Source organism: Anolis sagrei, chromosome 13, assembly GCF_037176765.1.
Source record: "Anolis sagrei isolate rAnoSag1 chromosome 13, rAnoSag1.mat, whole genome shotgun sequence".
Classification (NCBI taxonomy): Eukaryota; Metazoa; Chordata; class Lepidosauria; order Squamata; family Dactyloidae; genus Anolis; species Anolis sagrei.
In genome coordinates, this window is record NC_090033.1 from 2,952,660 (window position 1) to 2,970,178 (window position 17,519).

General features: G+C 42.5%; 1 protein-coding gene across 14 annotated transcripts in view; it reads left to right on the plus strand.

The window, feature by feature from the left end:
- Positions 1 to 17,519, plus strand: part of RERE (arginine-glutamic acid dipeptide repeats) — a 504,717-nt gene that overhangs the window by 290,055 nt on the left and 197,143 nt on the right. For all 14 annotated transcript variants that reach the window (XM_067472974.1, XM_067472980.1, XM_067472981.1 and 11 more), the window contains exons 4-5: positions 11,601 to 11,706; positions 15,685 to 15,781. In XM_067472974.1, coding sequence (XP_067329075.1) covers positions 11,601 to 11,706; positions 15,685 to 15,781 — 203 coding nt within the window. The remainder of the gene's footprint in view (positions 1 to 11,600; positions 11,707 to 15,684; positions 15,782 to 17,519) is intronic.

The following is a 17,519-nucleotide window of genomic DNA, read 5'->3' on the forward strand; positions in this document are numbered from 1 at the left end:
CTTTCAAATTAATTGGACACAAAAGAAGCAATTATTGGGACATGATACCTTAAAGGGGAGCTGTGATGTGCCCGAGCCTTGCGTTGCGATATCAGCGGAGAGCAGATTGCGGGCAAATCAAGGTGTCAGCACATTTTTCAGTTGCATCATCTGCCAAGGGATTTGAATGTAAGTGGTTGCTTTGCGCTGCTGTTGTCAACAGCAAAGGTGGTTTTTGTTTGCGGCTGCTCTGTCGGTGGGTGTTAAAGCACACACACACTCCTGCCACGTTGGCATGGAGGAGGATGATGTAAAGTGCCAAAGGCAGCGAGTCAGCATTGTGGAACAACTGCTGACCCCTCCGTTTTCGAGACTCAGGGTCTATAAATTTTCGGCTGCTGTTTCTACAAGATTCGTAGGTCAAATGCTTCTCCTCCATGCTTTTACTGCAGACCTGAAGATTGATATTGTGGTGAACCACTTGACTCAGCCTTGAGCTGAGATTTCCACTGCTTTCTGTTTTTATAACCAAACTAGCCGTCCCCTGCCACGCGTTGCTGTGGCCCACCCTTGTGGTCATGTGGGTTCTGTGTGGGAGGTTTGGTTCAATTCAATCGTCGGTGGGGTTCAGAATGCCCTGTGATTGTAGGTGAACTATAAATCCCGGCAAATACAAGCCTTCTCTTCTTCAGGCTAAACATTCCCAGCTCCTTAAGTCGCTCCTCATAGGGCTTGTTCTCCAGACCCTTGATCATTTTAGTCGCCCTCCTCTGGACACATTGCAGTTTGTCAATATCTCCCTTCAATTGTGGTACCCAGAATTGGACACAATATTCCAGATGTGGTCTAACCAAGGCGGAATAGAGCATGGGGAGCATAACTTCCCTAGATCTAGACACTAGGCTCTGCAAAGACCACCAGCATTGAAGCGATGGTCCTCCACCATCCACTCCGCTGGACCGGCCACGTTGTCCGGATGCTCGACCACCGTCTCCCAAAGCAGTTGCTCTACTCCGAACTCAAGAACGGAAAAAGGAATGTTCCCCTCTCGGGGGTTGAGAAGGGCGGGGTAGAAATGCGCAAAATAAATAATAAATAAATAATGTTGACGGACAGGAAAAGCGATTGAAAGATGGGCTCAACGCCAACCTTAAGAACTCTGGGAATTGGGAAGCCCTGGCCCTTGAGCGCTCCAACTGGAGGTCAGCTGTGACCAGCAGTGCTGCAGAATTTGAAGAGGCACGAATAGAGGGCGAAAGTGAGAAACATGCCAAGAGGAAGGTGCGTCAAGCCAACCTCGACCGGGACTGCCTTCCACCTGGAAACCAATGCCCTCACTGCTGGAGAAGATGAAGATCAAGAATAGGGCTCCATGCTCATCTACAGATCCACCCTGGAGGACTATCCTACTCTGACAACAAGTGATCGCCTAAGTAAGTAAGTAAGTAAGTAAGGAAGGAAGGAAGGAAGGATAAGCGGAGCTAAATGTTCAGCACCAGAACAAGTTGCAAACCCACCAATTGCAGGGGCTGGGATGCGAGAAAGGAATCCAAGCCTTGGTGGTGTTTGAGCCTGTGGAAGGAGAGCCCTGTGGCTGGAGATGAGCCTCAGCGAGCATTGTCCAAGGTGCACAAAGCGGCCGCTGGCCCGTCTGCTCTCGGTTTGGTTTGCCCGGGGCGCACAGAGGGGAGGCCAAACATCCTGGCTCCCGATTTGATAAAAGCGCCGTGGAGGTCAATGTGCGGGGAAGGAAAGGGCACCCTCCTTCCCCGTCTCCCCAGGCTGGAGCTCTCATCTTCTTCCAGACCCCTGAACTCCAGCTGTTCCTGCCTTGCTTCGGCTGCCAATCTGTTTTGTTTTCGGAAGCAGTGCGCGGAAGTGAGATGGGCTCCCGGAGAGGAGGCAGGTGGAGAACAGTCAGAGCTGGGCTTCACATCAAGCAGAGACATCACAATGGCAAAACGGCTCTTTGCGACCCCCGCTCTTTGAACATTGGTCGCAAGAGCCCATGAGTCCTGGAATGGGCTATGCTGATGTTGCAGAATGTCACGTATGTTCTATCAAGGAGTGTTTGGCAAAGAGTGTCAAGATTTATTTCTCAAGTTGTTAAAAAAATCAGCAGAACATATTTCGATTGGTGTTGCTGTGGGTTTTCTGGGCTGTAAGGCCATGTTCCAGAAGCATTCTCTCCTGACATTTCCCCCACATCTATGGGAGTCACCCTCAGAGATTGCGAGGTATATGTCAGTACTATAGTTTTACTAGTGTGAAATATAGTTTCTAGTTTTTAAACTCTTTGTGTCCGGTGTAGGACGTAATGCTATGTAATGCTCTGAGGCCAAATTTTACCAGACAAGAAACCATCAGGGCTAACTAATCACCTCCCAACAAAGGATTATCCCAGGCAGGAAGCAGCCAGTCTTTGAAGCTGCAAGGCTATTTAATGCTAATCGGGGTGATCAATTGTAACGGACTGCTGGGCATCCTTTTCTAGCCATGCCGGAGAAGAATCAAGACGTAATACTATGTAATGCTATGCAAGAGTTAAAGGCATAGAGTGATTTACTGCCTAGAGAGTGAACTATGCGCTTTTCCTGTATACGTCACACATCCCAATGATGTGGATTTGAGATAACGGACTGCTGGGCATACTCTTCTAGCCATGCCGGAGAAGAAGCAAAACACGTGTGTGATTTATCTTGTACATATTGATGTTTGTTATTTTTGTAGCTGTTAGAAAGTAGCTAAATAAAATGTGCCGCTTCAAGGCTTTGAAGTTGATGGAAGAATGTGCACTTTGTTTTCATTGCGATCCTCCTAGCAGTTGCATCCCAATGACGTGGATTTGAGATAACAGACTGCTGGGCATCCTCTTCTAGTCTTTCCGGAGAAGAAGCAAGATACGTGTGTGATTTCTCTTGTACAAATTTATGTTTGTTATTTTTGTAGCTGTTAAAAAGTAACTAAATAAAACGTGCCGCTTCAAGGCTTTGAAGTTGATGGAAGACTGTGCACGTAGTTTTCATTGCGAGCCTCCTCGCAGTTGCTCTGAGGCCAAATTTTACAAGAAACAATCAGGGCTAACTAATCACCTCCCAACAAAGGATTCCCCCAGGCAGGAAGCAGCCAGTCTTTGAAGCTGCAAGGCTATTTAATGCTAATGCAGCATTCACATTTGCCTCAAACAGATGAGTTCTTTCTCCCACCCTGGACAGTACACAGATATATAAACCCCACTTGCCTTGTTTCCAACAAACGTCGCAACCTCTGAAGGTCCCTGCCATAGATGTGGATGAAACGTCAGGAGAGAATGCTTTGGGAACATGGTCATACATGAAAACTCACAGCAACCTAGTGATTTTGGCCATGAAAGCTTTCGATAATATATTTTGATTACTTTTGTGCCTTTAATTAAATGAAAATGCTTTGATATTGTGCTATTACCATAGTACAATATCAATATTACATATCACTATATTGTACCATAACGTCATACTGTAATATTGGGTTGTTGTAGGTTTTTTCGGGCTATATGGCCATGGTCTAGAGGCATTCTCTCCTGAGGTTTCGCCTGCATCTATGGCAAGCATCCTCAGAGGTAATGAGGTCTGTTGGAGCTAGGAAAATGGGTTTATATATCTGTGGAATGACCAGGGTGGGACAAAGGACTCTTGTCTGCTGGAGCTAGGTGTGAATGTTTCAACTGACCACCTTGATTAGCATATAATGGCTTGACAGTGCCTGGAGCAAACTTTTGTTGAGAGGTGATTAGATGTCCTTGTTTGTTTCCTCTCTGTTGTTGTGCTGTTGTAATATACTGTAATATTATTAGCAATATTACATTTAATATAAAATATATAATTATAATATCATATTATTAGTAGTAGTATTATATTGTATTACATTATAATATTATAAATATTATATATATTATAATATTATTCTATTATAATAGTATGCTCAGGAAAAACCCTGTGAAGTCCATGTGGTCGTCGTAAATGAACAGGCAACACGATGACACATACACACGCACTTTGTACATGTGTGCATGTACAAAATGGCAGAATCTGGGAAAGTGTAGCTTTCAGGGGCTAATTGAATTTCAGTTCTGTATCAAGTCAAGTAATGCAGTCTTGAGTAGACGCACTCACATCCTTGCAGTGGATCTGTCAGGAAATGAAATTGGAGCGTGGTAAATATAAATCAGATTACCACCCAGCTACAGCCTAATTCAAGTTCCTTAGATTTGCTTAAACCTTTTCAAGCACTGCTTTTTCCCAGCTTGTATCCTGCTTGGTTTTGTCTTCTAAAGTGCTTTTTAAGCAAAGGCCTGGGCACTTGTTCAGAGCAGTCTGAATTTTTTCGCCAACACAATGCTGCCACTAGCTGGCCTTTGCAAGGTATTGCATTTGCTTTGATCGCCGTACATGCCTTTCAGATCCTTAAGATTCGAAGGGCTTCACATTTATATTGTTTTGCTGCTAGGAATAGAAGATAAGGTCGTTACTGAGGGAAGTGCATGAGTTGCTGTAGTTAGCAAGAGCATTATCTATCATGGAACAAAGCAGCACTGCAGCGCCTTTGCTTCATTTTAGTACATTATGTTTGACTTTCTTTAAATATGTCCATTAGCCCTAGTCTAGGGTGGAGATGTGACACAGGAGCTGGCATGTGAGCAATGTTTTATGTCATTATGACTGCAAATACAGTGTTCCCTCGCTACTTCGCGGTTCGCTTTTCGCAGACTCGCTGTTTTACGGTTTTTCAAAATATATGAATGTAAAATATACAAGTACAGGATCAGAAAACGGCATCAGCCAACAAAAAGATAACAAAGCCAGTGGACCTGACGGGATCTCTGCTGAAGTAAAGTGTAATAATAATAATAATAATAGTGTGCATTTTTCCATTCAACACACACACACAACTCTAGATAAAAGCCTTTTCCATTCCCATCAATACTTAATTTACTAATAAGCTGCGTTCTCCTTACCAGGATCGGAAAATGCCATACAGCCAACAAAAAGATAACAAAGCCAGTGGACCTGACGGAATCCCTGCTGAAGTAAAGTGTAATAATAATTGATTTATTTATTTGACTTGTATACCGCCATTCCCAATTTGGAATTCCCAATTCGGAGCGGTTTACAGCAATAGATTAAAACAATACAACCAACTTTAAAATACAATAAAAACGAGAACCGACATAGTCCCAAGTTATTCACGCATCGAAAGTTTGTCGGAAAAGAAAGGTTTTACAGGCGTTCCGAAAAGCAAGTAGCTCTCGGATGGTTCGGGTTTCAACTGGCAAGGCATTCCATAAATAAGGGGCCACAATCGAGAAGTCTCTCTGCCTATTAGAGGACAGATTATAAGTCCAGATGTTGGGGACTTCAATTAATAATAGTGTGCATTTTCCCATTCAATACACACACATACACCTATAGATAAAAGCCTTTTCCATTCCCGTCAATACTTAATTTACTAATAAGCTGCGTTATCCTTGCCAGGAACGGAAAATGCCATACAGCCAACAAAAAGATAACAAAGCCAGAGGACCTGACGGGATTCCTGCTGATGTAAAGTAGAATAATAGTAACAACAACAATAGTATGCATTTTCCCATTCAACACACACACACACACACACACACACCTCTAGATAAATTTATTTATTTATTTAAAACTTTCATATCCCGATCTTCTCTACCTCCATGGAGAGACTCAGACCAGCCGACAGCAAGGATTCAATACGAACAGTAAAAATCTAAAACATCATATAACAACAGTAAATTAACCAATACATATAAAATTAATTACATAAAAGCCGTTCGCCAAGATAAAAAACATGTCCGACTCGGTCTGTATATTCAGTCCATATATTGTGGTCAATAACTTTGGTCGATTACCGGTCTCAACCATCATTCTGCAAAGGCCTCATTCCACAGCCAGGTTTTCACTAGTTTCCTAAAGGTCAGGAGGGAGGGGGCAGATCTAATTTCATTTGGGAGGGAATTCCATAGCCACCACAGAAAAGGCCCTGTCTCTCGTTCCCACCAGATGCAACTGTGAAGGTGGTGGGACCGAGAGCGGCGCCTTTCCAGACTATCTTAACACTCTTGACGGTTCATAGGGGAGAATAGGTTTGGACAGGTAAACTGGGCCGGAAACGTATAGGGTTTTGTAGATTAAGATTGGTACTTTGAATTGTGCTTGGAAGGTAAAAGCCTTTTCCATTCCCTTCAATACTTATTTTACTAATAAGCTGCGTTCTCCTTACCAGGATCAGATTGGCCATCAGCCAACAACAAAATAACAAAGCCAGCGGACTTGACGGTATCCCTGCTGAAGTAAAGTAGAACAACAACAACAATAATAATAATAATAATAATAATAATAATTTGCATTTTCCCGTTCAACAAACACACGTGCACCTCTCTATATGAAAGTCAAAGTATGTCTGCCTGTTATATACCACAAAGGTGATGTGACCCTTTATATGATGTCACTAAGTTGACTGAAAGAAGAACCAGGAAAATAAGATTCTGACATCACCTTGTTGACTTGTTTTTTACTCGTGTTCTATTTTGAAATGGTCATATGACTGATCAAATAAATAAATATTATTATTATTATTATTATTATTGCATTGGCTATTGCTAGGTGTAATGGCACTCTGTGATGTCACTGGGGAAGAAAAATGACCTATGTATGAGTGGAAGGAAAGGAGGAGCGAGCCACAAAGAGAGCCATGTGGCTTGGAGGCCTTAGAGATAGAAAAAGGAGACAGGGAAGAGGAAGGAAGGAGAAAAAGAAGGAGAAGAAAAGAAATAATAATAATACACTTTATTTATATTCTGCTCTATCTCCCCAAGGGGACTCTGAGCGGATTACAACATACAGTGTTCCCTCACTTATCGCGGGAATTACATTCCAAGACCACCCACAATAAGTGAAAATCCGCAAAGTAGGGACGCTGTATTAATTGTAATATTTATACATTACTAGCCATCCCCTGCCAGGTGTTGCTGTGGCCCAGTCTCGTGAGCTGGAAAATAAAGCAATGAAAAAGAATCATAGAATCATAGAATCAAAGAGTTGGAAGAGACCTCATGGGCCATCCAGTCCAACCCCATTCTGCCAAGAAGCAGGAATATTGCATTCAAATCACCCCTTGCAGATGGCCATCCAGCCTCTGTTTAAAAGCTTCCAAAGAAGGAGCCTCCACCACACTCCGGGGCAGAGAGTTCCACTGCTGAACGGCTCTCACAGTCAGGAAGTTCTTCCTCATGTTCAGATGGAATCTCCTCTCTTGTAGTTTGAAGCCATTGTTCCCTTGCGTCCTAGTCTCCAAGGAAGCAGAAAACAAGCTTGCTCCCTCCTTTCCAGACTATCCAGAGTTGGTTTCCAATATAAATAATGTCTTTCTGCTTGTGGGTAAACAGTATTGTTGTTTCTTGTCAGTGTTGATGTGGAGATTGTCTGGTTTGCCTACTCTGGAACATGCAACATATAATTGTCCTCCTTTAGGGCTCCCTTTCAAATCTATGATACTATATCTGTATGTGTGAATCATATAGAATCTATGGCTGGATGTCTCTTTATCAGGAGGGCTTTGATTACGTTTTATTGCCCTGGTGAAGGGAGTTGGACTGGATGGCCTTCAGTATTTTCTGTTGGTCATGGGGGTTCTGTGTGGGAAGTTTGCCCCAATTCTATCGTTGGTAAGGTTCAGAATGCTCTTTGATTGTAGGTGAACTATACATCCCAGTAACTACAATTACCAAATGTCAAGGTCTATTTCCCCCAAACTCCATTTGTGTTCATATTTGGGCATATGGAGTATTTGTGCCAAGTTTGGTCCAGATCCATCATTGTTTTGAGTCCACACTGCTCTCTGGATGTAGATGAGAACAAGCCCTATGAGGAGCAGCTTAAGGAGCTGGGCATGTTTAGAGGAAGCCACAGGGAGGAGGGAGCAAGCTTGTTTTCTGCTTCCCTGGAGACTAGGACACGAAACAGTGGCTTCAAACTACAAGAGAGGAGATTCCATCTGAACATGAGGAAGAACTTCCTGACTGTGAGAGCCGTTCAGCAGTGGAACTCTCTGCCCCGGGGTGTGGTGGAGGCTCCTTCCTTGGAAGCTTTAAAACAGAGGCTGGATGGCCATCTGTCAGGAGTGATTTGAATGAAATATTCCTGTTTCTTGGCAGGGGGTTGGACTTAATGGCCCATGAGGTCTCTTCCAACTCTTTGATTCTATGATTCTATGAATTACAACTTCAAAATTCAAGGTCAGTGCCCACCAAACCCTTCCAGTATTTTCTGTTGGTCATGGGTGTTCTATGTGCCAAGTTTGATTCAATTCTATTGTTGGTGGAGTTCAGAATGCTCTTGGATAGTAGGTGAACTATAAATCCCAGGATGTCAAAATTAACCCCCTCCCCAACCCCACCAGTATTCAAATTTGGATATATTTGGTCGCGAGGTGATTTAAGAGGGGTCCACCAGTGTTCAAATCCGAGCATATTGAGTAGTAGTGCCATGTTTGGTGCAGATCCATCTTTCTTTGAATCCATGCTGCTCTCTGGATGTAGGTGAACTACATCTCCCAAACTCAAGGTCAGTGCCCACCAAACACTTCCAGTATTTTTTGTTGGTCATGGGAGTTCTGTGTGCCAAGTTTGTGTTGTATCTCAGAGCAGGAACACCTCAGTCCTTAAACATCACACCATTATAGTAAAATCAGCAAGCAGTTTATTGAAGGATACAACTCCCAAATGACAAAATCAATCCCACCAGTATTCAAATTTGGGTGTATCCGGTATTTGTGCCAAATTTGGTCCAGTGAATAAAAATGCATCCTGCATATCAGATATTTACATTATGATTCATAACAACAGAAAAACTACAGTTATGAAGTAGGAATGAAAATAATGTTATGGTTGGGGGTCACCACAACAAAAGGAACTGTATTAAGTGGTGCAGCATGAGAGAGGTTGAGAACCACTGCGCTATCTGTTGTCTGTCATGTCATTGTATAATTGAATGTTTGCCGTATATATGTTCTGTGATCCGTCCTGAGTCCCCTTCGGGGTGAGACAGACGGAATATAAATATTGTAAATAAATAAATACGTTCCTGGAATATAACAACTACTTTCATACTAAGTACTTCACAATGAAACAGGAATAACATTTTTAAACCAGCAGATTCCCCCCCCCCCCCCAAATTTTGTTACATAGTGTTTTTCAGATATATGTGAAATATATATGTATGTTAGTGATAAGTGCATCTATCTGGGATCCGGAACCAACTTATCAGAAGAGATGTTTGCTTCTTTTCAATTCAGTCAAGCACTTGGAATCCTAGAGTTGGAAGAGACCTTGATATGTGCTTCACTTGAGGCAATGTCTAGGATAACGTCAAGTTTCATGTACCAAGGGCTGCCTAGCTCATGTTTTGTCTAACCAAAACTAAGAAAGATGCGTTCCTAGCAGCTTTGGAGTCAGGGAAGACTCCAAAGCTGCTGAGTGTCAGCTGCATTAAGATCACTCTGACCAAAAGGTCATGAGTTCGAAGCCAGCCCGGGCTGGAGTGGGTGTCCAGCCATTGTGTAGCCCGTTGTTGACCTTTGCAACCCGAAAGACAGTTGCATCTGTCAAGTAGGAAAATAAGGGACCACCTTGTGTGGGAGGCTAAATTTAACTAATTTATGAGGCCATAAAGAAAGAAGACTCTGGGGAATGTGGAATGCGGAAGAACTTCATCGGTGTCGTTGATGGACGATGAAAAGCAGCAGCTCCCCTGGCGGCCAGAAAAAAAAAAAAGTTAAATAGCCTTTGTCTGTTAAATGTTGTTTGTCAAACTGGCATTGAATGTTTGCCATATATGTGTTTACTGTAATCCGCCCTGAGTCCCCTGCGGGGTGAGAAGGGCGGAATATAAGAACTGTAAATAAATAAATATAATTCTTTGTGGGAGACATGTGCTTCAGTTGAGGCAACGTTGGGATAACGTCAAGTGTCATGTACCAAGGACTGCCTAGCTCATGCTTTGTCTATGGGATATGCTTTATGTATTGTTCATGGATTCAAGTGCCTAGTTTCATAGAGTCATAGAGTTGGAAGAGACCTTGTGGGCCATCCAGTCCACCCCCAATAGATGGCCATCCAGCCTCTGGGTTCAGTTAATGGAGTTTAAAAGAGAGGCCTGAGTTGCTGGAAGAGGATTCTCGAAGTCCCGGGTTTGGGAAAGGCCTTTCGCCATGGTTCCCTGAGCAGTTATCTGAGAATGAAGTTGATTTTGATGTACCAGGTGCAGGAGTTAATGATGAGAGTAAAACCTTGAACAGGAAAAGGAAGTTTTAGTAAACAGAGGCAGTTCAGACAGCAATTAAGACGCTCGGTTTGGATTCAACCGAAGTTAAATAATAAACCAAAACTAAGAAAGAATGCGTTCCTAGCAGTTTTGGAGTCAGGGAAGAGTTTATAATGCTTTGTGGAAGACATGTGCTTCAGTTGAGGCAATGTTGGGGATAACGTCAAGTTTCATGTACCAAGGACTGCCTAGCTCATGTTTTGTCTATGGGATATGCTTTATGTATTGTTCGTGGATTCAAGTGCCTAGTTTCATAGAATCATAGTTGGAAGAGACCTCGTTGGCCATCCAGTCCAACTCCCCACCAAGAAGCAGGAAAATTGCATTCAAAGCACCCCTGACAGATGGCCATCCAGCCTCTGGGCTCAGTTAATGGAGTTTTAAAGAGAGGCCTGAGTTACTGAAAGAGGATTCTTGAGGTGCCAGGCTTGTGAAAGGCCTTTCACCACGGTTCCCTGAGCAGTTATCTGAGAATGAAGTTGATTTTTATGTACCAGGTACAAGAGTTAATGATGAGAGTAAGATCTTGAACAGAAAAAGAAGTTTTAGTAAACAGAGGCAGTTCAGACAGCAATTAAGACGCTCGGTTTGGATTCAACCGAAGTTAAATAATAAACCAAAACTAAGAAAGAATGCGTTCCTAGCATTTTTGGAGTCAGGGAAGAGTTTATAATGCTTTGTGGGAGACATATGCTTCAGTTGAGGCAACGTTGGGATAACGTCAAGCTTCATGTACCAAGGACTGCCTAGCTCATGTTTTGTCTATAGGATATGCTTTATGTATTGTTAATGGATTCAAGTGCTTAGTTTCATAGAATCATAGAGTTGGAAAAGACCTTGTTGGTCATCCAGTCCAACTCCCTGCCAAGAAGCAGGAAAATTGCATTTAAAGCACCCCCAACAGATGGCCATCCAGCCTCAGTTTAAAAGCCTCCAAAGAAGGAGCCTCCAGCACACTCCGGGGCAGAGAGTTCCACTGCTGAACAGCTCTCGCAGTCAGGAAGTTCTTCCTAATGTTCAGAAGGAACCTGTCCACATATGCGATGGAACTCCTTCTGCGAAAGGTCTCCTGAAACACTATAATATCTAATGACATTAGTTTCATGTCCATGTCATCACATTTAGCACTACTAAACTATGATTTCCTCATTATCTTGCAACTCTCTTTCTCTATCTGCAATTGCAAATGTCTTGGCAGACTAAGTGTGTAATTCCTCTCTTTGCTCTTCTTTCCTTCCCCAGAGTAAACGGGACCATCTCCTCATGAATGTCAAATGGTACTACCGTCAATCTGAAGTTCCCGATTCTGTCTATCAGCACTTGGTCCAAGATCGGCACAATGAAAACGGTAAGCTCTGGAAACGGATCCTGTCCCTAGCTGTCCAGGAAGCTTTCTTCTCCTTCAGTACTGTGTCCCATTATTCCTTTGGAAAGCTCAAAGCAGCTTATGCTGGCGTCCTCGGTGCTTTGCCGGCCGAGGCTTTAGCTTAGCATGCCAGGAGCATCCTGTTCCTTCAGACCATTGTCTGGGACACACAGCGAGAGACAAACGGGAAAGGGACTAGTGGAGTTAAATCCTGATTGACTGACGGTACAAGGCTCCCGTTTACAACCCTGTAGCTTTCTGAGCATTTGAAACTTGCTGTCTTTTTTGCCCTGATCCTCTTTTGTTCCAACAGAGAGCTCCTTATATGTCATTTAATTGAAAAGAAAATTTAAAACTTGGTAATGGAGCTGATCATTCTCCTCCATGGTTGTATCCATGATCATTGAGATACTTACAATGCATATGCTTTAGTATTCATTGTGGTTTGGTTCCTGGAGACCCTCTGGATACCAAAATCCATGAATGTCAAAGTATCATGGTACACAGTGATGTCGTAAAATAACGTCCTTTATATAAAATGGCAAAATCACATTTTGGAATGTTTTAACAATGTTTTCGGGTTGTCTGTGGTTGAATCCGTGATGCAGAACCCACGGATACGGAGGGCCAACTGTTTAGTGTTTTCTGGATACCAAAATCCATGAATGTCAAAGTATCATGATACACAATTATGTCGTAAAATAGTGTATTTTCTATAAAATGGCAAAATCACATTTTGGAATGTTTTAATGTTTTCAAGTTGTCTGTGGTTGAATCCGTGATGCAGAACCCGCGGATACGGAGGGCCAACTGTATAGTATTTTCTGGATACCAAAATCCATGAATGTCAAAGTATCACGATACACAGTGATGTCGTAAAATAGCGTCCTTTATATAAAATGGCAAAATCACATTTTGGAATATTTTAATAATGTTTTCGAGCTGTGTGTGGTTGAATCTGTGATGCAGAACCCGCGGATACGGAGGGCCAACTGTACAGTGTTTTCTGGATACCAAAATCCACAAATGTCAAAGTATCATGATACACAATTATGTCTTAAAATAGCGTCTTTTATATAAAATGGCAAAATCACATTTTGGAATGTTTTAATGTTTTCGAGCTGTGTGTGGTTGAATCCGTAATGCAGAACCCGCGGATACGGAGGGCCAACCGTATAGTGTTTTCTGGATACCAAAATCCATGAATGCCAAAGTCTTGTGATACACAGTGATGTTGTAAAATAGTGTCCCTTATATAAAATGGCAAAATCACATTTTAAAATGTTTTAAAAATGTTTTCAAGTTATGTGTGGTTGAATCCGTGATGCAGAACTCGCGGATACAACATCACCATGAATGTCAAAGTATCGTGATACATAGTGATGTTGTATAAGCGGTGTCCCTTATATAAAATAGCAAAATCACATTTTGGAATGCTTTAATAATGTTTTCGAGCTGCGTGTGGTTGAATTTGTGATGCAGAACCTGCGGATACAGAGGACCAAACTTTTTTTGGAAAGTTTTGTAAATATTTTAAATATCGAAACAAAAAAACACCCCAATTACGAATTGATTTTAGAAACAAATTTTTTCTTGATCAAACAGGCCTAATAAATATGTGAGAGGAAGCCTCTTCTCCTGCAATGAGGGTTTTCTGGATACCGAAATCCATGAATGTCAAAGTCTCATGACACACAGTGATGTTGTAAAATAGTGTCCCTTATAGAAAATCACATTTTGGAATGTTTTAAAAATGTTTTCAAGTTGTGTGTGGTTGAATCCGTGGTGCCGAATCCGCGGATACAGAGGGCCATCTGTATAGTGTTTTCTGGTGAAGGAAATGCCACCATTGTGTCACTAGCAATGTTTCAATTTGTCCTCAACTTGTAAGCAGTGTCAAGAGGAATTCCTCAGTTTTTAATAGCCATTAGGTATTTTTATTATGTGACTTACTACTTGCTTAGGCGGTCCTTCATAGCCCGAGGATGATGGCCCTTGAAGTGTAAGTGCCTTGGTGGTGGATATGTAGGTGGCAGTGGAGATTTATTCCTGACCCGCGTGTTCTTCCGCAGTGAGGACATCAGTGTCCAGGTGGAAGGCGGTCCTGGTCAGGGTTAGATTCGAACTGCCCCCTGGATTCGAACCTCTGACCTTTTGGTCAGCAGTCCTACTGGCCCAAGAGTTTAACTCATTGCGCCAACAGGGGCTCCTACCTGTATGTTATTATTACTTATTTAGGCGATCCCTCGTTGTCCGAGTAGGATAATCCTTCAGGGTGGGTCCATAGGTGACTGTGGAGCCCTATTCTTGATCTGCATCTTCTCCTGCAATGAGGGCATTGGTTTCCAGGTGGATGGCAGTCCCAGTCGGGGTTGGCTTGATGCGCCTTCCTCTTGGCACATTTCTCTCTTTCACCCTCCATTCGTGCCTCTTCAAATTCTGCAGCACTGCTGGTCACAGCTGACCTCCAGCTGGAGCGCTCATAGGCCAGGGCTTCCCAGTTCTCAGTGTCTATGCCAGAGCTTTTAAGGTTGGCTTTGGGCCCATCTTTCAATCTCTTTTCCTGCCCACCAACATTTCATTTTCCATTCTTGAGCTCAGAGTAGAGCAATTGCTTTGGGAGACGGTGGTCAGGCATCTGGACAACGTGTTCAGTCCAGCGGAGTTGATGGAGGAGGACCATCACTTCAATGCTGGTGGTCTTTGCTTCTTCCAGCACGCTGACATTTGTCCAATTGTCTTCCCAAGAGATTTGCAGGATTTTTTGGAGGCAGCGCTGATGGAGTAGTTCTAGGAGTTGCATGTGACATCCGTAGACAGTCCACGTTTCGCAGGCATATAGCAGGGTTGGGAGCACAATAGCTTTATAAACAAGCCTCTTGGTCTTGTTTTCCCTAGAGATATGCAGGATTTTTTTCGGAGGCAACGCTGATGGAATCGTTCCAGGAGTTGCATGTGATGTCTGTAGACAGTCCATGTTTCGCAGGCATATAGCAGGGTTGGGAGCTCAGGCAGTGTTGAATTTCAGTGTCAACGTTGACTTTTGTGGAGAGGTGGCTGCCACAACAGAGTTGGGAGGACAATGGCTTTATAAACAAGCACTTTGGTATCCCTACGGATGTCCTGGTCCTCAAACACTCTCTGTATTTATTCTGAAAAATGCTGCACTCGCAGAGCTCAGTGTCAATGTTGACTTTTGTGGAGAGGTGGCTGCCCAGGGAGCAGAAATGGTCAACATTTTCTAATGTGACACCATTAAGCTGTATTTCTGGCATTGGAAAGGGGTTGGCTGGTGACTGCTGGAAGAGGACTATGGTTTTCCCGATGTTCAATGACAGGCCAAGCTTTTCGTATGCTTCTGTGAAGGTGTTTAGAGTGGCTTGTTGTAGGTTTTTTCAGGCTATATGGTCATGTTCTAGAGGCATTCTCTCCTGACGTTTCGCCTGCATCTATGGCAAGCATCCTCAGAGGTAGTGAGGTGTTTAGAGTGGCTTGAGTCGCCCTTATGGGCTGAGAATGGCGGTTAATAAGTGCATCAAATAAATAATTAAAATAAATAAATTGTAGGTCTTCTTCTGAATGTGCACAGACGACGTTGTCATCAGCATTCTGGAGTTCTATAACAAATGTTGTTGTAACCTTGGTTTTGGCTTTCAGTCTGCTGAGGTTAAATAGCTTACCATCTGTCCGAGAGATGATTTCCACTTCCCATCAACAAGATGAAGTATCATAGTGATGAAGATGGATATTATTAGGATGTTAGTGAATTATGAAACCAAAGGCATTGAACCAGGATTTTTGTATAGATGAAACCAACGGTCACTCTCCAGTATGTGAATTGCAAAGACTGGTTCCGCTCTTCTACTTCTAAGCTTATGTTTGCGTTGTATATGCACCCAAAGTCCTGATTGATGTTGATGCTCCTGTAGCTCTGTTCAAAATACGTGTGTTTCTTTGCAGATTCTGGGCGTGAGCTGGTTATTACAGACCCAGTGATCAAGAACAGAGAGCTTTTCATTTCCGATTATGTTGACACCTATCATGCTGCTGCCCTCAGGTAAGATGCCCCAGACCTCTTGGCCCTTTGGCTCTCTTTTTGCCAGAATCACTAGGTTGCTGTGAGTTTTCCAGGCTGAATGGCCATATACCAGAAGCATTCCCTCCTGACATTTCGCCCACATCTATGGCAGGAATCCTCAGATGCTGAGGGATCTGTTGGAAACTAGGCAAGTGTGAATGTTACAATTGCCCACTTTGATTAGCATTTAATGGCCTTGCAGCTTCAAAGCCTGTGTGCCAAGTTTGGTCCAATTCCATCTTTGGTGGAGTTCAGAGTGCTCCTTGATTGCAGCTAAACTATAAATCCCAGTAGTGCGCTCTGGATGTCGGTGAACTACAACTCCCATAAATCCCTTCAAAGACTTCCAATATTGTTTCTTGATCATGCGGGTTCTGTGTGCCAAGTTTAGTCTAACTCCGTCTTTGGTGGAGTTCAGCGTGCTCATTGATTGCAGGTGAACTATAAATCCCAATACCTACAACTCCAAAATGTCCAGGCCAGTTCCCCTCCAAAACCCACCAGTATTCAAATTTGGGCGTATCGGGTATGCATGCCGAGTCTGTCCCAGATCCATCATTGTTTGGGTTCATAGTGCACTCTGGATGTCAGTGAACTACAACTCCCATAAATCCCTCCAAAGACTTCCAATATTGTTTCTTGATCATGCGGGTTCTGTGTGCCAAGTTTAGTCTAACTCCGTCTTTGGTGGAGTTCAGCGTGCTCATTGATTGCAGGTGAACTATAAATCCCAATACCTACAACTCCAAAATGTCCAGGCCAGTTCCCCTCCAAAACCCACCAATATTCAAATTTGGGCGTATCGGGTATGCATGCCGAGTCTGTCCCAGATCCATCATTGTTTGGGTTCATAGTGCGCTCTGGATGTCGGTGAACTACAACTCCCATAAATCCCTTCAAAGACTTCCAATATTGTTTCTTGATCATGCGGGGTTCTGTGTGCCAAGTTTAGTCTAACTCCCATCTTTGGTGGAGTTCAGAGTGCTCATTGATTGCAGGTGAACTATAAATCCCAGTACCCACAACTCCAAAATGTCCAGACCAATTCCCCCCAAAACCCACCAGTATTCAAATTTGGGCATATTTGGTATGCTTGCCAGGTCTGGTCCAGATCCATCATTGTTTGGGTTCATAGTGCACTCTGGATGTCAGTGAACTACAACTCCCATAAATCTCTCCAAAGACTTCCAATATTGTTTCTCGATCATGGGGGGTTCTGTGTGCCAAGTTTAGTCCAACTCCATCTTTGGTGGAGTTCAGAGTGCTTATTGATTGCAGGTGAACTATAAATCCCAGTACCTACAACTCCAAAATGTCCAGGCCAATTCCCCTCCAAAACCCACCAGTATTCAAATTTTGATATATTTGTTTGTTTATTTATTTACGACATTTATATGCCGCCATTTTCACCTCGAAGGGGACTCAAAACAGCTTACAAGATATATATACATACAATATATTATATTATATTATATTATATTATATTATATTAATTATATTATATTATTAGCATAGTACAATATCAGTATTATATGTTACTATATTGTACTATATCATTATATTGTAACGTTATTAATAATATTACATGTAATATAAATATATAATTATAATATCATATTATTAGTATTAGTATTATATTGCATTATATTATGATATTATAAATATTATATTTATATAAAATATATTATATTACTTATAAAATAGATAATTATAATAT